General features: G+C 42.5%; 1 protein-coding gene across 3 annotated transcripts in view; it reads right to left on the minus strand.

Annotated features, from left to right (window-relative positions):
* Nucleotides 1-81: 81 nt before the first annotated feature.
* The window catches only part of TRIM67 (tripartite motif containing 67), a 40,524-nt gene continuing 17,556 nt past the window's right edge, over nt 82-23,049 (minus strand). For 2 of the 3 annotated variants that reach the window (XM_040554412.1, XM_040554411.1), the window contains exons 6-10: nt 20,172-20,317; nt 17,037-17,175; nt 15,248-15,551; nt 10,022-10,184; nt 82-9,013 (exon numbers count right to left, since the gene is read on the minus strand). In XM_040554412.1, coding sequence (XP_040410346.1) covers nt 8,948-9,013; nt 10,022-10,184; nt 15,248-15,551; nt 17,037-17,175; nt 20,172-20,317 — 818 coding nt within the window. In that variant the 3' untranslated portion in view covers nt 82-8,947. Of the gene's footprint in view, nt 9,014-10,021; nt 10,185-15,247; nt 15,552-17,036; nt 17,176-20,171; nt 20,330-23,049 lie in introns of all 3 variants that reach the window. The other variant, XM_040554410.1, reaches the window with a different exon arrangement.

Below are 23,049 nucleotides of genomic sequence, written 5' to 3' on the forward strand. Positions count from 1 at the left end.
TTCACTTCATTTCAGTATCTAGAACTAAATTATTGGCTCTAAGCAAAAGATTAATCCATCAGTTAATGAATTAAAATATATAGCTCTTTGCTTTCATCTGGAAGGAATATGGCAAAAGCAGTAACTTACTTGCTCTGAACCTGAAGGAGGTGTTCTTACGTGTTTAAACGCTTACCAGGCATACGTCTGTTTCTGCTTATCTGAATTGTTAGCGGATAGAGGAGCTGCACAACAGACAGTTCTCCTGCCCAGCAAAGCCTTTTAAGGCTTCAAAATTACCTGCTTGAGAATGAAAATGCGCTTTTTCTGAAGTTTTGTCCCAGGTAAGAGTTAGAAACTCAACTTGAATATCTCCAGAAAACTCCAGATAGTCACTGTTTCAGATCGCGGTTTCGGGGGTCGTAGTGATTAAGACAGTGTACAAAACCAGACAAGATTCAAGACCTGAGCCAAATGCCAGATGAGGCATAGACACCCAGTAGCTCCTGATCATTCACGGTTATCTCAGGTTTGTTTTGATCAGTGTTCCTGTGCCTCATAAGTCTTTTCTATGAAATCTTTGTCAAAACTGAATTTTTTGCGCTATTTTGATTTCAGCAATTTGGTCGGTCTGAAAGAACAGTTTTGCCCTCTCTAGCTTGGTTTGTTTTGTTGTTGTGGGTTTTTGTTTCTGAAGGTTGTGTTTCCATTGGAAACGGAATTAATTGTTATTCATTGAGTTTCAGCTTATCCAGGAGGGTTTGGGAAGCATGCTTCCTAGCTGCCTCCTGGGAGCCTGAATAAGGTGAGCTCTGACCTCATCAAGTGATGAGGTCCAAGCCAGCTTACAGCTAGCATGAGAACAGCAGCACCAGAGGCTGCTCCCTTCCCAAGATAAGAAATTATCCTGAGGTAGGGAGAACTACAGCACGGAAAGGGATGCTTTCTCACACGCTTCTTCCCCCGTACCTTCCACCTTACTTTCAAGTCTTGGAGATAATGCTGTGCCAACACAGAGAGGACTAAAAAGAGGGAAGGAGCAAGCCTAGAGGGAAAATAGAGCAAGATAAAAAGAGGAAGGGAGTGTTTCTGCACACCCTTCCCACACAGCTCCAGAACTGGATTGCTGGATTGCTAAACACTGTTACCACGTTTCATAATTGCTTAATTGGATTTCTTCTTATTCGGTATTGGTTGCAAATTCAAACCGGAATTAATAATCCCATCTGGTTACTGAATATGCACACTGCAGAAATATCAAATCACAATTTCACGTGAAGGTGTAATCACCAAGCAGGATTGAACAGAGAGCATCAAGACTTGCTGAGGCAGCAGGATGGGCTTTGGATGTTACAGAACAGCCTGTATCTTTTAATTTCTGGTTGATCCTTGAGCTTGGTTTTACAGTGTACAGTGCCCACTTCTAGATAAAGTGCTGTTTATCTGGCTTTGGGTATAATATAACTTGGGAGCTTGTGTCCTGACTCAGCCTAGATAATTTAAAGGGTTCATTTTCCACCTCCACAGCTCCCGAAAGGTTTTTAGGGGTGAACTTTGGTCAGAATGGAATGTCTAATTAATGCAGTCCTGGTCTCGGGTTTTGTAAGTGCTGTTAAAGAAGAGGTGAAGGAAATTCAGTTCTTAAAATAAACAGTTGAAAATTGAAATGCCAAGGTGACAGTGGAACATTAAACCTTAGAAAAAAGCAAAAGCTTATTCAGAATGTTGTTTCCTCACACATGTAAGCATGCAAACACACAGTGCTGTGGATGCATTACAAAAAGTTGCTGTTACATGGTGCTACGTTGCTTTTTAATATCACCTTGTCAAGGTGACTTAAGTTGGCCATCCTACCTTCAGGATCGTGTTCTCAGTAAAACAGTGATAGCTTTAGGTCCAGTTTTTTACTGGACACATTAACAAAAATGATAATGACTGGCATTTGGCTAACTAAACTGTTGAGAACCTTTTATGCACTTAATGTTTCTCTGGACTAGAATGTGTTACACTTACATGCTCTGTTATTTAGGATGTTCAACCAGCAAACAGTTGTTTTGGGGGCATGTACTGATGCGTGAAAGTCAGTATTGACCAAATAACAGATTTGTTGCAGGCAAGGAAGAGCAAGGACCATCTAATTTTCCCTGTTACCTGCGGTCGGATAGCAGAACAAGGGAGAAAAGGAGAAAACTTTGTCACAGTAAAAGGCATAAGAAAGAGCAGATAGGAAGAATACAATCAGTGTTATTCCTGTTTCCACATATGCTGAAGCCATTGTCATTATCCTTCCTCTCAGTCAGAGCCTTTACAATGAAAGAGCGATGCAAAGTTGTCTCTTGCTTAAAAAGCACCCTACCACCATGATGGATGGTGTCTCCACACTCTCGTCTGTGCTTACTCTCAATTGTTCGTTGTGGCCAGGCTTTTGTTTCTTTCCCCAGCATTGCTCTTACCATGTCACTATGCTTTCTTTTTCTTTGTTAACAGGTGCTCATTGAGGTTGTGTAGCTTAAACGAGTGCCTTTTTGGAGGGTCTGAGTGTGCTACCTCTGTAGCAGTGCTCAGTCCTTCTTGAGGCATCTGCCTGATGAAGGTGTGCAGCACCAGTGTGGTAGGTAATTTTAAACTGTATTACAAAGCTTTCTCTTTCCTGCCCAGTCTGACTTTTACACTTACATGATGGCCTTTCCAATCAGATCCTTCTGGTGCTGTCATCATTTTCAAGCCGTACTTCCTCCACCATCAGGACTTTCTGGAGACTCAGAAACTGTCTCTGGGAAAGCATCTAAGATGGGTGAGAGCTACATAACATCCCCTGTACCCTATAGAGTACATGAGCCAGGGGTAATCAGGTGGTGCTGAGACAGAGATGCGTCATATGTGCTAAGTTCAGACATGGATGGTTTCTTTGAAGAAGAGATCTTGATTTTCTCTGGGTTATTGATTGGTAACAAAGCAGGTATCAACAGCCGGGCGTGCACTGTGACAGTCTTTTCAATAATAATAAGAAAGCCACTGATGCTGAATTTGTTGGCAATGTTTTAAGAATTTATTTAGAAACTGTAAAACGGCATTAACTCATATGTCAGGTTTTTCCAAAAGAGTAATAATAATACACAAAGTTTTAGACCAAAAGACAAAAAGCAGTTTGTTTCCAATTCAAAAAATACAAACTTTTGCTACAGATACAAAATTATAAAAGTTTCTATTTTCCTCTTGATCTGGTGACAGACACATGCAGAAGAGATGTATATTTCACCAGGTCCAAATTCGTATAAGGTATGGGAAATGATGCTAAAGAAAAAAATGCTGTGGTTAAGAAGAAAACAGAAGAAACGTCTCATCCTTCACTTAGCCAGAAGTGAACACCATGATCTTATTCCTTTGCACTTTTTTTGGTTGCCAACATTTAAATTAGTGTTATTCATGCTTCATATAACACTCAGAAATAACAGCAGTTTTACCTCATGCATTTATTTCAATATTCATCACATAATGTCTTCTCACCATGCTACCTACAAAGGTTAGTTTTTACTGACAACATTAAAGGAAGGTGGTAGCAGCCATCGGGATGAAAGAATGTGATCTGGATCCATAAATACTTAGATCTACTGACTTACAAGAAAATATTAAAAATCCTTCAATCAGCAGAAAAAAATAATTTAGTACTGGTCTGCTTGGATTTGCTTCCAATAACAAACGCAACAGAAAGTCACTTAACAGAAAGGGAAAATGCTGCTGAATATCTAGCTCAGCCAACACACATCTGTCTCCTGTATTGTGCAAAGATGCAGAAACCCCACCCATCTAGTTTTTGTGGCTTGCATAAGGGCTGCTACACATAAGAAGACTGAGTGCATCTTATTTGTGGCAGATTTGTGCTTCAAGCTGCCACTCCAGCCATTTGTGTGTGCAGTGTTCAGTAATACCGGATAGAGGAATGACTAGAAATGTTGTCAATAAAAACTAGAAGCAGCTCACTTAAAAAAAAAAGTTAATAAAAATTAATAATAGTAAGATGACACTCCATCTTTGATAGTTTTCTGTGACAAGTGCCCTTTACGTTTGCAATGTGTTTGATTTGTTACCATAACCTGTTGATGGACTTGTGATCTCCCTTCCAGAGTTGAGCTAGCCAAGATGTTTGGCTTTTTCAGATTATTTTACCTGATTCAAAGGTTAATTTTTTTCTCTGCTATTTAAGCAGAATGCTGCAAAGCTGATAAAGCCTGAGATTAGGTCTAACAACTCTATTTTCTCATCTTTGTGAACAAAGGATGTACTAGATGGTACCAGTAAGCTGCTGTTAACAGGTTGTTGTACTTTGCATCCCTTCTCACAGGAACAGGTCATCTTAATTGTGGTCCAAAATGCACCACCTCGTTGGCAATCACAAACATAGCATTTTTCACGTGGTGGTAGTGGCAGCTTAACCTTGACCCTCTTCCTCTTTCTTCTTTTAATGTTAATATGTAAGAAAGAAAAAAATCTGCATATCACATTTCTTCTTGCTCTAGAACAACCAGGAAACTAGGGTATTGGTGCTCTGTGCCATCTTTACTAATTATACTTTCAAAAGAAAATTAAAAAACAGAATTCATACAGCACTACAACAGACCTCTGATCACCAGCCAAGAACAAACTACAGCAATACACTGTAATGGTGTATTTACAACATGATGGAACACTATGCACATAATAAATTACATTTGATACTTTTCCTCTTAAATTCTGATATATGTAAGTTTTTTTTTTTTTTAATTCGGTCCAATATATTTTTCTTTATATGTCTTAACAGTATGGGAAATATGGGAGGTGACAGGGCTGTTTGCCTGTCTTCTATGTTTTAGAAGTCAAATTGCTTTCCAAATTCAAGATGCATCACAGTATCCTACTGTCCTTACTGACACGTATTTTAGTGCGCATCTTTCAGCCTCAGAAGTAGTAAGAGATTGTCAGCTAGGCCTGTGCTCTTAGTAAGAGATCTTCACAAGAACTCTTTCTGGGCTGATGAGGGAAACACAGGTTCAGGAAATTGTGTAGCACTGCACGCATTGGGAGATCTGACAATGCCCCTGATGGCACAGTTCTTCTGTTTGGTCCCACTAAACTTAATAGGGAAATTTGCAGAGGAAAGAGCCAGGACAGGACGATGGTTCACAAAGGATAATGTTTGGGTTTGTGTGGATAGGTGAAAACTAAGAGTCCCTTGTTGCTCTACAGGACAAAAAGTTTGCCTACAATATTTATTTAGCAGCTGTGCAGATGTTCCAAATTGACATATTCAGAAATCAAGTTTCATTGTGCTTATTAGAGGAGGACTTGCTTCTTTGTAAACATTTAGTCAATTTACAACTGCCTTATGTGGACTCCGTACCACAGGGGATGAAATTCATCCCAGTGCAAAAGGCTCTGCTTTCCTATTTATAAGGAAGAGCCTGTGCTCCAGGAACAGATGCATCCCACAAAAAAAAACAGCTCTGTGCTTGTCCAGGTGCCTGGGATATAGGAGGAGCAGGAGCTTGGAGCCCCAGAGAGCTGCACAAATATCCCAAGGAATCAAAAGGAAGCAAGAGACATCCAAAGCGGTCCCCTTTGGTATCTATGTCACCCTTTGGTCCCCTGGGTTCCTCCTGGATAGTCAGCAACACCATTTCTGCAAGGACCGCACTACAAAATGCTGGCTCCCTCCCAGAGAAGGGATTTGGAGGAAATAAAAGCTGGCAAAAGAGATGCTGTAGATGAAGAACGTGCAGACTGCTGGGTTTACAACCAGATGGGAGAGTTACCTGCAGAGAAACAAGCTACCTCCCGCCTGAGCAAAGAGGTGAAAGTGCCCTGCTTCTCCCCACCTGACGCTGTTCTGCAAACAGCAAATTCCGCTCTGCTCTATGTTCACATGGCTCCCGCTGCCATTTGGATGCTCTGCATAAATATAACGTGTGGACTAATTCGTTTCCTAGCATAATTCTATCTACTTAAGCGTTATTTCTGTTAAACTACCAAAATGCATCCAGCTAAGTCAAGAGACTACACTCTGTTGTGGTAACTTGGTTTATTGCTATGGACCATGCCAAATCCAAGTTGCTGAATTTGTACACAACCAACACATACACCCACTTAGTTTAGGTTTAGACCTAGGCTAAATTAGTCTTACTAACGCAGGATACCTACTTCTAACTGTATGTATTCCTTTTATTTTATTTGCATCTCCACTAGGTTAAAAAGAGACTGTAATGGTAGCTAGTCTGTACCCTACCTGTATGAGTGTTAGAACAACAATGAGCTTCTAGGAGCTTCTCTACAGAGCTGATGCGGGTCCCTACCATCCGTATTTCCATTAAAACTTAGTAACCTGCACCACTCACTGCATTCTCCCCAAGGTACAACACTAGGAACCTATACCAAAGCAACTATGCAAACCAAACTCAAGTACTGCAACGCTTCTAAAACCCATTCAGAATTAATTTTAAACATCTGGCAACGGTTGAAGAGTGGAAAGATCTAAACTCATTTGAATTCCCTTCACAGAAGCTGGGAGTAAAGACAAAGGTTCAGTCCCAAAACAAACAACGTCTGTTTGTTTTTAATAAGAAAAGTGAAAGTGGAGTGCCTTCTGTATTAAAATTATCATGGGATGTGCCTCAATATAAAAAACTATGTGCAACTTATGTACAGTATTCCCACACACTGCTCTGACTGGCAATACTCAGCTTTCAGGTTCACTGAAGACAATTTTACGATGAGCATGCTCAAGAGGAAATTCAGGGTCCAATAGCATTCTAGCTGAGGTAGGTTAAAGCAGACCCACTAAATTAGAAAATCCTGCACGAGTTCATATGGCATTAAACACAACCAAAATTAAAACACAGTTGGTCTCTGCTATTCCTTAAGAAATCAAGATGAGTGTAGCACAGTTATTCCAATGTTTAAAAGGTTACTAATACAATCCATTTCAGACTTTGAAGAAAGTACAGTTGCTTTCCTGCTTAACAGCTTAAGTTATTTTTTTCCTGTTGTTGGTTTTGTTTCCTATTTCAGTCTTGACATCCCTGAAGGTGCATTGCTGTTGTGCAGGAGAGGTGGGCTACGAGATGCTTAGCTGGTTACAGGCACTGTGGTGGCAGGCTGCATTTCACCTGTGAAATAGCCCGTGACTATTTCATGCCGGGTTGCCTTCCGCTCCCCGCAGTGGCTGCAGGGTGGGATGCCACCAGTGAGGACGCTTGCTGCTCTGTCACAGTGCAGCCTTGCCAGCACTCAGCACTACCTGAGTGATGTGCTCAGGCCAGGGACTGAAAGTGCACCTGCACCAGGCTGCCCTAAGGGAAGCCTGGGCTGTTGGTCCTGCGGCTGTGGTTTAATGCAAGGCAGTTAGCTGGATTTGGGTTAGGGTATTTGTTTTCAGGCTTCATAATTACTTGTCTGACAACAGTACGCAAGTGCTTATACATATGCTTAGAGGGGAAAATCTGTATAAGCAGCAGAATTTAAGAAAAGGACATAGTACATCTATAGGATATAAGAGCTGATGCTTGTGGTATCTTGTTTGATACCACTGCACTTATGTAGGATTGGACAAAATGACAAATGACGAAGTCTGAGATGTCATGGGCTCACACAGTCTGCTGCATCTTGTTCTTATGCATTACTGCTATGCACACACACTGCATATGTTAACTTGTTTTAGAGGAAAAGAAACACACAAACCAATATGTTTTCTGACAACAGCATGCAGGTGGTAGTGCCGTGGTTATGGGAAGTTCCACGTTGGTCAGACTCACGTTGTCATGGACAGCATCTGAAATGGCTTCTTACTTTCACGGGAGATTCAGGATACGGTCAAGTCAGACAAAGTATTTATGTCCCAATCCAGAAAAAAATCTTCAGAATGGATTTAGCATTAATCCTATAAATTTCTCTTGCTCAAACGTTTCATGGAAGTCAAGACATTAGTTACATCACCCTAATCTAATAGAAAATTAAGGCTTTTGACCTCAAAGCTACATTGGAACTACAACTGCCCAGGACTTACAGGATCAAGGCTGAAAAGCAGCATTTCTGTGTGGAATACTTTGCATATACCATATCTAAATAAATCTCTTATCAGTTAAATTCAAAAGGATCTACCCTGCATCATTTTTCAAGAGTTGTGCTGATAACCACCAACCAGATCTTCTCTGTGTGATAGTCCCCACAATCACACTTAAATAAGAAATATGAAAATGTATCAAGAATATTTTTCTCTCTACCTTTCATATCTGAATTGCGCAGGTATCATGGTGCAAGCTCAAACGAGCACAACTATTATGTGACAGCATTTGGAAAACAATCTTATTCTCGTTCTGCCACTGCATTCTAGGGGAACACGAGTCACAGCTTACTGTAGTCTAGAGCCAGAAGGAATAGTTAAGGTCATTTGAGCCCCTGGAAGTAACAGACAAAAGAATCTTGCACGTGAATTCTTTAACTGAGCACACAGCCTCCACTTCAGCTGCCAAAACACACGCTGTCTTGAATTAACGATTTCAGGAGGCAAAGGAATCCAGTTCACCAACTGGTGAATTGTTCCAACAGCCAATGTTCCCCAGTCCTAGTCTTGCCCATTTTTTCAAGCATCCTTAGTATCTTTAGAGTACAAATCCAGCCATGGGAGAGAAAATACACTCATTTAACTTTTCACCTTATAAATATGTGTATGCGTGTTGTGTGCACATGTATGCAGTGCAGTATAGCTATGTGCAGGTACCCATTTGTAATCACGTGCCAGTTCTGTGGGTATGCTTGCTGTGGCTTGTTAAATTAAAGATGGAGTGGGCGAGCTGTAACCAGTGGAGTACTCAGTGAGCAACATGGTGTACAACATTTTACGTAGGGAAGAGAATGCTTTTTTGCTGACTTACTAAAAGGTGCCAAATCATACTGAGAAAGCTTACAGAATCCAGCAGGGGCTCAGGCAGGAGCTTCATTAGTTGCTGGGCAACTTTGGCTGCTTTACACATTGTGGCACCTCCAGTCCTGTGTGCAGTGTCACCTGTGCGAAGAAGAAATAACACTGGCCATGAACTTCCCCCTCACACCTTCTTGGCCATGCTCTGCCTTAACTTGGTCATGGTAAATGTAAGCCAGGTACTTAAAGGATGTAGGAAGGCTGCAACTGAAAATCTGTGTTGAAAATAGCAGTCAGGTGCCCAGGAAAGTGCACGTCTTCCACTTTTGTGCATCAAATACAATAAAGCTACAAAACCTTGAAAAATTTGGATGCCATCAGCAACTAATGCTAATGTTAATGTAAGGCCATGTGAGGTTTCTTGCTTCAGTCTGGGGATTGTAAATGATGGATATTCCACCCCTGACTGCGTTGGTCCTGCCTGACTAAAACCAGCCTTCAGTCCTCAGGCTCCTGGTATTTCCATTGGTAGAAGTGCTGGTTCTCCCTTACATTACCTCCTGTTTCTAGCCAAACACAGTGGTTTTGAAATAAAAAATGCATTATATTGAAAGAGGGTTCCTCCAAAAGGAGATCTCTTGGGAACAGAGAGAAATCTCTGAACTTCATGAACAATGTGCCAACTGGGTCTTTCTGTTGAACCAATTCTCTGACCTATGTTGTCTTTGCTCTTTGCTTTGCTCAACTGTGCTGTTGGCATTTCTGTCTCTTGCCAGTGTTAATTATCTCTAAACACAAGATCTATGTGGAATTTGGATACTCAAGCTTTTTAGTCAAACTGGCAGAGGAAGCCTTAGACCTGCTGCTTTCTAAGGGGGGTTTTGCAGCAGAATAATGTTGGCATTAGGATGTGCAGACACTTCTGCTTGCTTTTACAGCATTACCCCTCACATCATTGAGGCAAGACAGAAGGTCAAATCCAGTTTTCAAGAAAGCGTTAGTTAGCCTTCTCAGTGCAGGCTGAGAAGGAGAGAGGCAGTATCTGTAGTGACTACCTACAAATGGCATTATTGGTCACAGCAGAAACGGCCAGTAGCATATGCCCTCCTTTAGCTGAGCAGGGTAAGTCGTATGGAACTACGGAAGACTTACCTGGACATTTCGATTGAGGCTCAGTGCAGGCATGAAGACACCCTCAATGTTTTCAAAAGCTGGAGGCCCTTGCTGCTGCCCATTTATATAGAAGGTCAGGTTGTGCTTGTTCAGATCCAGGAGGACACCAACGGTGGCACCTTTAGAGACTCCTCCTTCAGTCCTAAGGCACAAAGGGACCACACAGTTGGTTTAGTGAAGGCAGAATGCTACACCGCTGCTGCTCTCTCTAGGACAAGCAGTCTTACTAAGGAAGGGGAGAGTGGAGCAGCACAGTGAAAAGATTAGCCCCACACCACTTTGGCAACGACCAAACCGCACCTTTACCCAAAATATATGTACCACATTCATCAGAGCCTAAAGGGGATATCTGCAAGAGAAATTAGGTCCATTTCTCCTCCAGTTGTAAACTCTGTGCTGAAAATGGTGTCCAAAGCCAACAGATGCCCTAGGCTGACAAGAGCTGGGCAGGCAAGCAGATCAGTTCAGTGCCAAGGGTGCAGGACAGGAGTCCTGGAGACAGCTCCTGAGAGTGCCCCTGCTGTGGTGGAGTGATGCACAGCAGAGAATGAACAAGCAGAAAAGCTTGTGTCCTAGGTACTCATATTTAGTCACTATGCCTGCTAACAGCTCGAGACTCACCTCTGCAATTCCTAAGGGGACCCAATTTTCCAGAGGCCAGGGAGCCAGCATAGGTCCAACAGATCCTGGTTTCAGGGAGGAAGGGAAGGTGGGACCGGTTAAGGATACACGTAGATCTGTGGCTGATGAGGTGTTCAGCTATAGGGCTGGGAGCTGCTCTAAGCTTTGGGGCACAGTTATTAGTATTGGCGATAATTGGTTGTGGCAGGAGCAGCTGCTGAGAGCTACCATGGTATCAGATCATGCCAGGACAGATCCAGCCATTACATGCATGAATGATTTGACAGTAATGCACTTTGATTTGGGGGTTAGTCAAACCCAGTATTACTTTAAAGAGCGCTGAGCAAGAAATCTGCTACATATGCAAATTGGCCACAGGCACTGCTACTTCACTAATGTCATGGGGTGGGGGCTCTGCCATGCATTTACAACCTGACACAATTTGTTCAGGCTAAATCAGATGTCAAGTCATTTGCATTAGGAAAGGAAGCAACTGTCCTTTATCCCACAAGTTTCCCTCAGGCACGCAAAATTCACAGGATAAATGCAATTTTAACATAAATTTTATCACGTAGATAAAACAAATACACTAGGAATATGGTGCAGGGTAAGATTTTCATCATGTCCACTAGGTGTCATAAACTGTTTTCCTTTAGACTGAATGTGGCACATACAATTTCCTCTTAAGGTGTAAGTAGTTTTTTATCTGTGATAGTAATGGCAATAGTATTTTGCCTTCTCTATTTAAAGCTCTTCAAACAATAGTGGTACAGTTGAGAATCAGGAGTTGGGCTCTCAGATGTGTTAGATTTAAAACTGTGCAGTTCTGAGCTCCCTTTATTTCTGGTATTATAAGCATTAACAGGTTTGTGTTTGAGCTCTTCAAAACCATAAAGCGTATTATTTTCCAAAAGAAGTTAAAATGCTTACCTAGCCTCAGTATCTTTAGAACTAGGTTGTTGTTTTTTAAAAGCACTCAATCATAAAACTCATAATGAGACTGTGGAAAGTGTCACTACCACCATCTAGAACTATTTACAAATGGATAACGTATTTCTTTTTTTTTTTCCTCTGATGGAGGACAGCTTTGATTGTAGTGCACCAAGTTTTATATCCTGCAGTGTTTTAAAATAGATTTTATGACATCTTTTTAAATGACATTGATTCTCTCGGGGAAATAGAAATGGCAACTTTGCCTATTTGAGATTATTGTGCTCTTTCTTATATAATAAACTAATTTGCTTCTTGTGGGCTAATTAGCCATGTGCTACATGGTGACATTGAGTGACTTCTCTGCAGCCTCTGGGGAAAGCCCTGCTGAAAAGAAGATGCTGCCTGCAGCACACGACCCAGCTGAGGACTGCCCAGGACAGGAGAAAGAGGCACCAGGCTCTCCCTGGCTTTCTTGCCCCAAATCTTGCAGGACTTCAGCAGGTCAACTGCCTCGTTACTGAGCACCCACCTCCCCACAGGGAGCAGCAAGCTCTGGCAGGATGAAGCCAAGGCTTCTGAGGCTGAACGGCTGCTCCTTCTGGGCATCCCATGATGTCTCCGGGAACTTATTTTGAGAAATCCAGTGCTTTTGGGACTACTGTCACGGTTACCTCCTTTAGGAGGAAAGATGGGACAGCTAAAGTTTCACGAGCAGACTTGTACAAAACATTTCCTCACTCTTCGTACATCAAGACGGTATTACTGGATATTTATTCTAATAAATGTCTTAGTTGTAATACAAAAGCCTGCTAGCTCAAGCCAACTTAAACTGATGCTCTTACCTCGTGCACTTCTGTGTCAGCATGTCCAAGAGCTGACACTTTTCTGTAATGTCTTTTTAAAACTACTTAATGGTAGTTATACTACAGGCTCCTGATAGTCTGCAGGCCATGTGAAAGGAAGAGACAGCTACCTGGTACAGTACTTCTGCAACAATGATCCATTTTTGAAAACACGCACCACTTTCATTATTCCAAGTAAATCCCAACTCTCACACACCTTTTCCCACAGTCCTGAAAACATTATCTCTGTGCACAACGATAAGTACTGACTGCCAGTGTTGTGTGCAGGGCTGGAAGGTCTGAGTGCAGACACAGGAATTGGGCTACCCTGAAATATGCCATTGTCTGCTGCAGTGAGATCTGATATTCTCAGAGTGCTTTCAGCAGCAGTGTGGACAATTTGCAAAACTGGACTGAATGAATTGGCTTGAGGACTTAAGAATAGGAGTAAATTTCACTATTACTGAAAAATAAATCTTAATCTATGAACACTGTTTAATACACTGAAGAATTAACTCCACATTAGCAGTATTTTTTTCATGAACTTTACAGTAACTTAACAACTTTGCCATGTCCATTGTCAAGGACAGTATTTTTCAGTCAATTGTAATATTTTTGTGTGATGAGAACCTGTTCTTGAGACCTCTGAAGTTAGTGAAGAGACTCTCTATAAGCAGGGGGCTTAAAGATTACCTGTCCAGATTTTGATGTCCCACAGTCTTTAAGCATAAAGCATTTCAGTGTGATTTCCATCTCTTTCTTCATGTACCAATGCAGCAGCTAGCATACTGCCTGTAGCACAAGGTACTCCTGCCTTTGGGAACTTTGCCAAGGTACAGATCTACTGCAATGAGTGGCGATGCCTCTAAGCAATGGGCACACAACACCTCTGGTGTGAACTGATTATTTCCAGGAACAACAAGGCTGAAAGGTACCTGACAGAGGTATATCCCTGCCCTGAAGCATCAAACCGGTGTCTGCATAACCTGTTCTCAAAGGTCTCTCTATTTTTATAGCATTAGGTTCATCTGTTCATGCCCTTTCTTCTAGCATGACAGAGGTCGAGCCCAGCCTGGCAGTTTTAAGGATGCAGACAGATCCTGGTGTGCTTGCTGTGAGCGAAAAGAACAGGGAAGTTCTCTAAACTTGGCAGGTCCCATGCCTCAGTCCTTCAAGCTCCACCCCAGCTTATCCTTGAAGCTAGACATTTATTTATAGTCCTAATTTAGTCTCATGAAGATTTGGATGGATGAAATGATTACTAAGATAAAGCCTCCAATATAATAACATCCGAGAGGCTAAAAGCTGGCAATAAATTTTCTTTGCACTGACATTGTGCTATCATGCACTTGTCTCCAGTGGGGAAAAATGACAAGGCAGCAACAATTGTTTCCACTAGACTACCACAGCTAATGAGTTAAAAACCTGACCTACTTGACTGTCACGGTTAAAAATATAATGCCCAGACCTAATTTCATTGAAGCGCATGTGATTTCATGAGACTACATGCCCTTCATCAGTGTATTTCACTCAAAAGAATATTCTGCTGGACTGCCCATTCCTTGGATGTGCCTGCAAAACCTTTGTGTTTTACCTAGTAAAAAGAGGGAAGCTCTCATCAACACAAAGTACTTTGTTCTCCTGTTTAAGCAGGATGATTGGAAATCCAAAGTGTTTCCGTTGTTTGTGCTTCCCAGAAGGAAAGCTTTTGCTTTGCTCATGTGTTGTTCGCGGGAAGAAGCATGCCTAGGACCAAATCCATAAAAGAGGTTTCTGGGACAGCAGCACACAGAACGTTTGCCAGTTTTTTCCAGAAAACATAAGCTGTTTCACAGAGCATTAAAATTTACACAGCTTAACATTACTTCCACCCTAAATCAAATCAAGATATTAAAGGGACAGAGAACCTTTTGATATATTTATCATTCTGATGTTATTTTATGCTGCATTTAGTTAGGACATGACCTAAGTCATGTCCTAAAAAGACTTTTCATGGGCCTTTGGAGCCAATGAAAATATTCATATTTACTTCAGATAGCTTTGGGTCCAGCTATAAGGTTCTTCCACCTGTCTGTAATGAACTAAAAAAATCAAACTGCTTCAAACAAAAATTACCATCAATTGCAGTATACATACTCAAAATACAAGTATGTTTTAGAGTTTGAATGACTACTCAACAGGAGACATTATTATCAGCTTTAGGATGCCGTGAATGTTGGCAGAAACTTCCCTCTAAGGAGATAATACAAGCATTTTTAGTGTTTTTAAAATGACTGCAAACCTTTCTTTTAATCATTTGATATAACTGAAACAACATCTGACCTAGTAAGTATGGAAAACCTGCTGAGACAGGCAGTAGAAAACTAAATCAAAATTGATTCCCACTCTGCCACAGACCTGCTATATATCCTCAGCCAGACTTTGTACATCAGTCTCCCATCATGGTAGAGTAGGTATACAAATACAGTGTTTTCCAAATATACAAGGGATTTAGACTGTGTGGCACTCCTGTCTACTGACATTGTGGGTGGGACATGCAGTCACGGGTTTAATCGCAGCAGGGGAGATTCAGGCTAGATCTCAGGAAAAAACTGCTAACAGAATGGATAACATACACCAACACAGACTGCTAGGGGACAAGATGCCATCTCTGTCACTGGTGACTTTTAAGAACAGGTGAGGCAGACTTCTGTCAGGAATAAAATAACTATTTGGCAGGGAGGTGGACTATGGCTCGTTGAGATCTCTTCCTCTGAGGACAAGGAGGAAAAACAACCGATAAGGAGAAAATTGTGCAGATGGTGCTTACCGGTTGGTGTGAGAATTGCAGTGCATGAACCAGCTGCGGTTGTTGTCAACGTACATGGCCCAAGCCTTGTCGTCCTTGCCTAACATCATGTCCTTGACGACGTTAATCCTGGCGATGCCAAAGGCTGGATCGGGATGGTTGTCGTACCGGTCCACATGCAGCTCCCAGTAATGCACGCCCTTGGAGAAGGCGGCTGTGCCAAGAACAACCCGGTCATCGTAACTGCTGCAGGTGGCGGTCTGGTTGTCGTTTGACAGCACTATGTCCCTGTGAGCTGAGGAGGGGTCGAAGGTGAACCACGCCACTGTGCAGGGGAAGAGGAGATGCAGGTTTATGACAGAATTGGCTGTACGCACCCATCAGCTGCCCTACTTCCACTAGGTGAATGAGGTTCAGCCTTCCTGAAGACCCTACCGCACTCTCAAGTAACAAGGACGATCTTTTCTCATTATCCTAGAGGTTACACAGGACTGCTTTGCACTGAGACCCAGCTCAGAGTGACTACTGGTGACTGAGTGAGAAAGAAAAGAGTGCTTCATGCAATCTGCATAACCCAGGAATACCTGAAAGGCATTTTTCAGTCCAGGTGGCTTAAGGTGGTATCGAAGTGATAATTACTCGTGTGCCTTATGTCATCTGTGTCTCTGAATGGAGGCTTCTAAGGACAGTGACCTGCTGTTCTCATACAGTAACCAGAAAGTCACAGAGGAGACAAAGGCTTCTTCATAATGCAGAAAATGCTCACAAGTGTGATTTGGTTCAGGATTGTCTCTAGCAGAAACGGAGTTCCTCTGTATCCATGCTGGTTAGGACTGATTCCACCAGTTTATCAAAGGGGGGGGGGGAAAAAAACACAGAAAAAGCTCTTAAAGTATTAATAATTTATACTGGCCTATTTTGGCAACACAGCATAAAAGTTGAAGTGAGGACAGCACATACTTCTCAATTCATTACAATATCATTACTGAAGATGAACTTCTTGTAATGCCTCTATGGATGTCAAGTGTAATTACAGAGGAACAAACACAAATTCCCATCTCTGTCTTATCAAACCTTGCTCTGAAATTGAAGCAGTAGTGAGGAAAAACACAAATTCCAAAGATAAATGGAGAAGTGGAGACAGCACGGCATACAAATATCCAGTGTGTTGCATAACTGCTTCTGTGTACTAAAACAAATAAAGACCCTAATTAGACACCAAACTTCTATAACCAAACAAAACTGCAGATTTGAAACCTGAAGTGTTACTGACAATGGAAAATCCCCCAAAAGTGTAAAGAAATGGCCTACTTGAATTTTATCATTAGTGAAGTTAGGGCTGGTTTGTTCCCCCTCGAGACAGCAGGCTTGGTTTTCCGCCCAAGTGTACTGCAGCAGCCATCAGAATACACCTACAGCTGTGTGTGGTTTTTGGCACTGCCTTCTGCACGTACACTCGGCAGTATCGGTCACCTGCACGTGGATTAGCTTCAATCAGCACTGGAAAAGCATGCACACAGAAAGGTGCATGCAGCTTGATGCAAATGCTGTGCAGTCGTTTAGTTCACATGCAGAGGGGACAGCAGAGACAGCAGGGGCACAGCCCTGCATTACTTGACTTGCCTTCTTCAGCCCTGACCTGGAGGTGCACGCCTGGAGGGCAGCTCTGTCCCTGGCCTCCCCGCTGAGATGATCCAAAATCTCCATGCCAGCAAGTGCCACATATATCAATGGATATAATGGGATGCAAGTGTCCCAACACTGAGGGCTGCAGGTTTTACTTTAAAAACTGGCGAAAAAACAAACTCACCATCTGATGTCTGTAAAATAACTGTCTTGCTGTAAGGACCAACTCCTGATGAGTTAAAAGCTTTGACTCTCGCATTATAGGTGCTGTTGAAATGAAGGCCATCGATAGTGCAGAGAGTCTCCTTGCCAACATATACTTCCTAAACACACCAAAAAAAAAAAAAGAGAAAGAGAGAGAAAGAGGGACATAGTTTAACTGTTTCTGTGTTTCATGATCACGATAAGACTTCTAAACAGAAATCACAAGTAAACAACTTCTCATGGTTTTAGTGAATGCAGAGTTTAGGCTGTTATAACATGGATAGCTACAGAAGCGGAGACATCAAGTAAGGTCAGCACTGGAGACACTAAGGTGAAGGTAAAGCTGGGAAGGTACAGCAGGAAAGGGAACACGAAAAGATTTTACTTTTTATCCTCTTTTCCTAAACACCTATTCCAAAACACTATTTTAGGCAATAGTCCTAGAATCTCAACCACTGTGGCCATTCTTGTATTTATATAGGACCATAAAAAGGGGGAAAGGAGCAATAAAAAACAAGTAAGCACAGTTTAATTCTGTTGGAAAGGCTGTCTCATGCCTGCATTAATACATAATTTTGAAACCTGCTAAGACAGAGACAGAAGAATCCAGTCTTCTGAAGATTAGGATCACATGCATCACCTGATGAAACAGCAACTAGACAGCAGAGACATAATAAAAGTCTGCAAAGATTTATTAAAGAGCAACCACTTGCATAAGGTAAAATATTTCAGGAGAAGGAAAAGCTAGGCAAAATAATTAACAGGATCAGTCAGATGATAGTTTGTGATGAACTGAAAGAAGCCCAGAAACCTCATGTTTCTTGGAAAACTGAATACAGCAATAGAAAATGATAGAAAAGGAAATAATCCTGTTTCGGCAGCAGGCTGAAAGCCCCAGTTCCAAAGCTTTCTCACCTCTGACTTCTCTTATTCTGTGAAATCCACAGATCTGTGGTAGCAAAGGCTGTAAACAGCTTAAGGCTGTGAGTAAGCAGAGCACTCAGCCCCCAGTTCAATTAAGGCACTTAAGTATATGCCTAGAAGTAGTCCTGATGATTAAAGCTCTGATAGGAACCTGAAGTGAATGGAGTATATAATGAATAAGAAAGGGATTACTTAAGTACGCAGCAGGGCATGTGTTTGTCCACCTTGCTTATCATTGTGGCTGCTACAATAACAAAATCTCTTGAGTCCTGAGTTTGTCTATGAACTTTCATGGAGAGAAAGAGTTTTAACAGAACCGTTTTTCGTCTGTGTATTATAGAATATGCTGCCTGTGCAAAACGTTGTATTTGTAGGACAACTCTCCCATTTTCTAATCCATCTATTTTTACAGTTGTTTTACTATAGTCTTACCACTGCTTGTGTCTATTCAGACTGATGCTCTCCACTACGAAGGGAAACAAAAAACATTCTTAAAACCTACTCATCAAGAATTGGTGAAGTGCAGTTGGTATCACTGCTCTCAGATATATAATCCTTCAGGAAAATGGTCAGCAAACTCTTATTGAAATGGGATTTCTGGGAAGCCTGCATTTTATCTTTCTGTGGGTAAAACTGAGGATGTTCCTACCCCTGCAAACAAAGTGGTTCACTTAGAAACTGTGACCCTTGAGCTTGAAGGATTGAGATTACGTTGTATCCTTTCAATCCAAAATCCTGTCATGGCAGCACTGGCAGTCCTAAAGCCTTTGCCAGTTATAAAATTCCACACACAAATGGACCAAGGCTCATTCACACCCTGGATATGCACACCCTAAAATCTTGTCTATTCACAACTATTTATTTAGATGTAAATAACACTTGAAATGGTTTATTCAAGACACTGGAATGTGTCACAACTCATCCCCCGCACTTATTCATCATGCACTGATACCACTCTCACCTACTAACATTAACTCTGTCAGCAGCTTCCAGCCAGTCATTCTCAAAGGTACCTTTTCACAAATGATACTCAGACCAAGGAATTGAGAAGTTCCAGAAACACTGTGCCCTCTCCAAAACACCCTGCCAACATTGCTGTTTTTTCTAATGAGGGGCATCCAAACCAGGTGCCTTTTGCTGGCTGTGGAAGTAGCAGTTTGGTACGGGGAGGCAGTTCCTTAGGTGGGCCAGCTCCAGGCCATTTTCAGCTTTACTAACCTTCAGGTTTCTGGTGGGAAGCCAGTTTACAGCTCCCAAAGAAATCTCATCACATGTTTTAGGCACAACTTCCTACTTGTGAAGAGAGCAGATGTGCTCTGTAGTAATGGTTTCAAGGCACTAGCCCCTGGGGAATGCATCAGCCTAGCCTGGTCCTGAAGTAACAGAAGTACGCACAGTAGCAGCAATCCTGTCTGTGGTAGGCAGACCACTGCTTCCAGCATGACGTGGCTGGCAGAAAGATGGCTGAATTATTTCTGTGGTTCATTTATTCAGGTGTGGAGGGAGGGGACAGGAGTATGGAAGCATCCTGCATCCTCAGGCATAAGCGAGCAGTTGTGGAATCACCCTGGAGGTCTGGGAGGATGGCACTCGGGATGTCCTCCCATACTTAGCGAGGCCACCGCAGCATGTCTGAGGAACACTTCCCTCAGCCTCATATCATCTACTCTCAGAGGAAAAAAAAAATAGAAATCCTGTATTTTTATGCAGGATCCTATTTTAAATCTGAACACTAGGAAAAAAAATGCATTTCTGGACCAAGAATTTTTGTCTATTGGAAGGGGAGAAAATATGGACAGACAAGAGTAGGGGCTTCAAAGAAATCCTTGCTCCATGGCACGAAGCACTTTCAGCCCCTGTAGGTTGGTACGAGATTTTCTGTGGGGGTGTTCTCCAGGGAGGACACACAATAGATACACTAGTGACTTGAAATTCCACCTTTCACCTCAGCAAGGCCTCTTTGCCAGCTGCCCAGGAAGAGCTTCAACCAAGTTCCTACCCAAGCTGGGTCTCCTTCTAAGGAGTAGAAACCACATCCAGAGCTTTCTACACCCACGCAATGAAAGCAGGGATGCTTTGACAAACCATACCTTTCCTGCTCCCTCTCCCCACCCTCAGACAGACACAAATTCAGATCCTGAGGAAACTTATATACAAAGAAACACAAATAAATGCTGAATGAAATTCTCACTCGGAATTGGCCACCATCTCCATCATCAAGTTCCAAGATATAACCCTCCACCGGGTTGTGGCTCAAAGGTGGCATCCTCCAGGCCAATGTCACACTGTTGTTTCTGGTGCAACACTTCTCCAGCTGCAGTAATGGGACGGGTGGCACTGTAACAGGAACTGAGTACAGATTAGTGTAGCTCTGCCCTACCCCCTCAGTCTGTGCTGGGAGCAGGACCACAGCCGCTTGCTTCCCTCCCCTCGTGGGGAGTGAGTGGCAGTGGGGAATCAGAAGGGTGTGGGTTGGAAGGGTTTAAAGATCATCTAGTCCAAACCCCAAAGATGGCCCTTGAAACAAAAGCCGGTAAAAATGATATAATTAAATGTTTTTACTTGGCTAGACAAACCATTTGGCTGAAATATGTAAATTAAAACATTTGGAAATTGTTCCAATTGCAACGTTTATCTAAATCCCTCAGCTCAGGTAGCAAAAGGAGCTTCTGCATCACAGGAGACTGCTTGCGGCTCCGTCCTTTTGAAAATTAGAGCCGTGAAGTCATCTACAGACACGCTTTTTTACTGACTTGCCCAGGAAAAAAACACACCAAGAGACTGTTGACCAGAGCAACATCTTAAAAATAAAAGTAAACAGAGTACAACATTCAGCCGTGCCTCTGTGGGAAAAGAGGCCTCCACCACACCTTCTCTACCATGCACACCTAAACGCTCCCTGTTCGCCCTTTGCTGGGAATTATTAAGTGAAATTTCAGTCTCCTGGAGAGATCTGGCACGTGTCTTGTGCACAACTGAAATTACACAGGATAAGTGGGATATACGTTGCGCACAGGGCCTGCCTCATCTTCTGCCCAAGGCTTAATTTCAGCGTTAGGATCATTTCTGCAGAGCTGCACGGCGTCTTGCAGGGAGCTGAGTGCTCTGAGCATTCATTGACTGAGCTCTTAACAATGTCAATTTGCTCTTCTTTTATGTACTCCACTTTGAGCCTCTAGTTTATTTTCCTCCTTCTGCCTGTGAGAGAGCTAAGCCCTTGAGCTGTTCCTTTCGTTCTATTTAACCTCTCAGCATAAAAATGACTGCTCATGTTTCGTGCAGCCAACAGTCTGTGGGAAAATAGGGGGAAAATGCCCCCTACTGTGGCAGGAGGCTAAGGCTTCACCCCTACGTTGGAAGTGACACACAAGTCAACACCCCACTTGTGATGAACAATGCAGGCGCTACCCTGGCTTCCCGCTGGCATTACCATCACTGCAGCAAACCCAGGTGGTTAGTAGCCCTGCAGAATGAGCGTGGTCTGTAACAAAGGAGCTTAACAAACTAGCTCTTGAAGGATTTTCTGAAAACAAAACAAAATAGAAACCCTTGTTGCTTTTCCTTGATATTTAAGGCTGATTCAGAGGGTATCATAAATAAAGACCTACTTGTTTTTTTCCCCACACAAAAAGTTCAGACTTTTCTCTAGAAGGCACTGTGTCTGGAAAAGTTACAGAAATGTGGCATTATAGGAGCCAAAAAACTGACAGCAAGGAATTCAGAGGTAAAGAGAATTTTAAACAAACCATTTTTAGTTTAGGGTTTTGTTTGTGTTTGTTAGCATGTGTATTTTCAGGGATTGATGAACCTGGGAGAAGATAGGGCTGTATCAGCCACCATTCCCATTCCTGCCACTTTGGCTAGCCTGCTAACTCTCTCAGGAAGCATTTGCTGGGTCCCCCCTACTTCTGAGACTCCCTCTGGCAAAACTACATGAAAACCTCATTCACAAAGCTTACTAAGTGCAAAATAGACAACACTCCCACACCACTCAACAAACTGCCCAAATCCCTGTGCTGCACAACCGCACAGTGGTCCAGGACAGGCTAAGAAGCTCCCCCCAGGCAGGTGTCCAGCCTTGCTGGATTAAGCTTGCTGCACTCACCCTCCTGTCTCCCTCCTGGAGCAGCTGGACACAGATGGTCAGAGATTTATCTTGACCTCGGACTCCCTTTGGGAAGAAAGAGGGTGAACTCTTGCTGTAAAAGTCATAAGAAAGTACGGAGGGAGGTGAATAAGTGGGACACGGGGATGCACTTCATAGTGAAGAGCCATGGGACAGCACTAAGAAGAGACAAATATAGGCTGTCAGGAAAAACAAAGAAGTTTCAGATGTTAAATAACAGTGCTGTCCCACTTCTTGTTCAACTTAAAAAGTCCTCTAGAGCGTTTTTGAAGGAAAAGAATGAAAATATAAAGGGAGAAATGATACTGCATTGGCACAAAAAGACCTATTAATGAGTTTGAATAATGTCCTGCTATTGTAGAAGTGCTACACGCAGGTCATGCTTAGCTAAGAAATGTGATACTGATGTCTAACATCAACTCAGCAGTTTCAAAAACACGTTACTCAATGCATTTCAAAGTTGATCTTCTCTTAGGGTAGAGTAAGGCTGTTCTAAGATTTTGCTTGTTATTTGTCATCTTGACAAAGCAAGTTGTACGTGGGTGCCTTCTACCCTCTCAGATTAATTTTTAAATGAGTAAATGCAGTGGGAGAATGGGACCCTCAGAAGTATGAAACCTTTAACATCCTCCAGAACTGCATCTTGGCCACATAAATCCCTGAGTCACTGCTGTAGCAAGAGCACTACAAACGGTGTTATCAAGAGAGAAGGAAAGACCACAGGCAAAGACCTGCATTCATGATGCAGAACAGACTGACCCAGGGATAAAGCCTACTATCAAACAGTTCCTGTTTCCTTATCAGGGCTGTGTATCTCTTGGCTGAGAAGAAGAAAGACTTTGCTGCAGGAGATGTGCCTAGGGAATCCTCAGGGACTGGTATGTAGAAGAGGGGAGTCACTTCTGACAAGGAGTATATAAGTGACTGTTCAGAGGTGGTACAG

The sequence above is a fragment of the Cygnus olor genome, chromosome 3 (genome assembly GCF_009769625.2).
Source record: "Cygnus olor isolate bCygOlo1 chromosome 3, bCygOlo1.pri.v2, whole genome shotgun sequence".
NCBI classification, from domain to species: Eukaryota; Metazoa; Chordata; class Aves; order Anseriformes; family Anatidae; genus Cygnus; species Cygnus olor.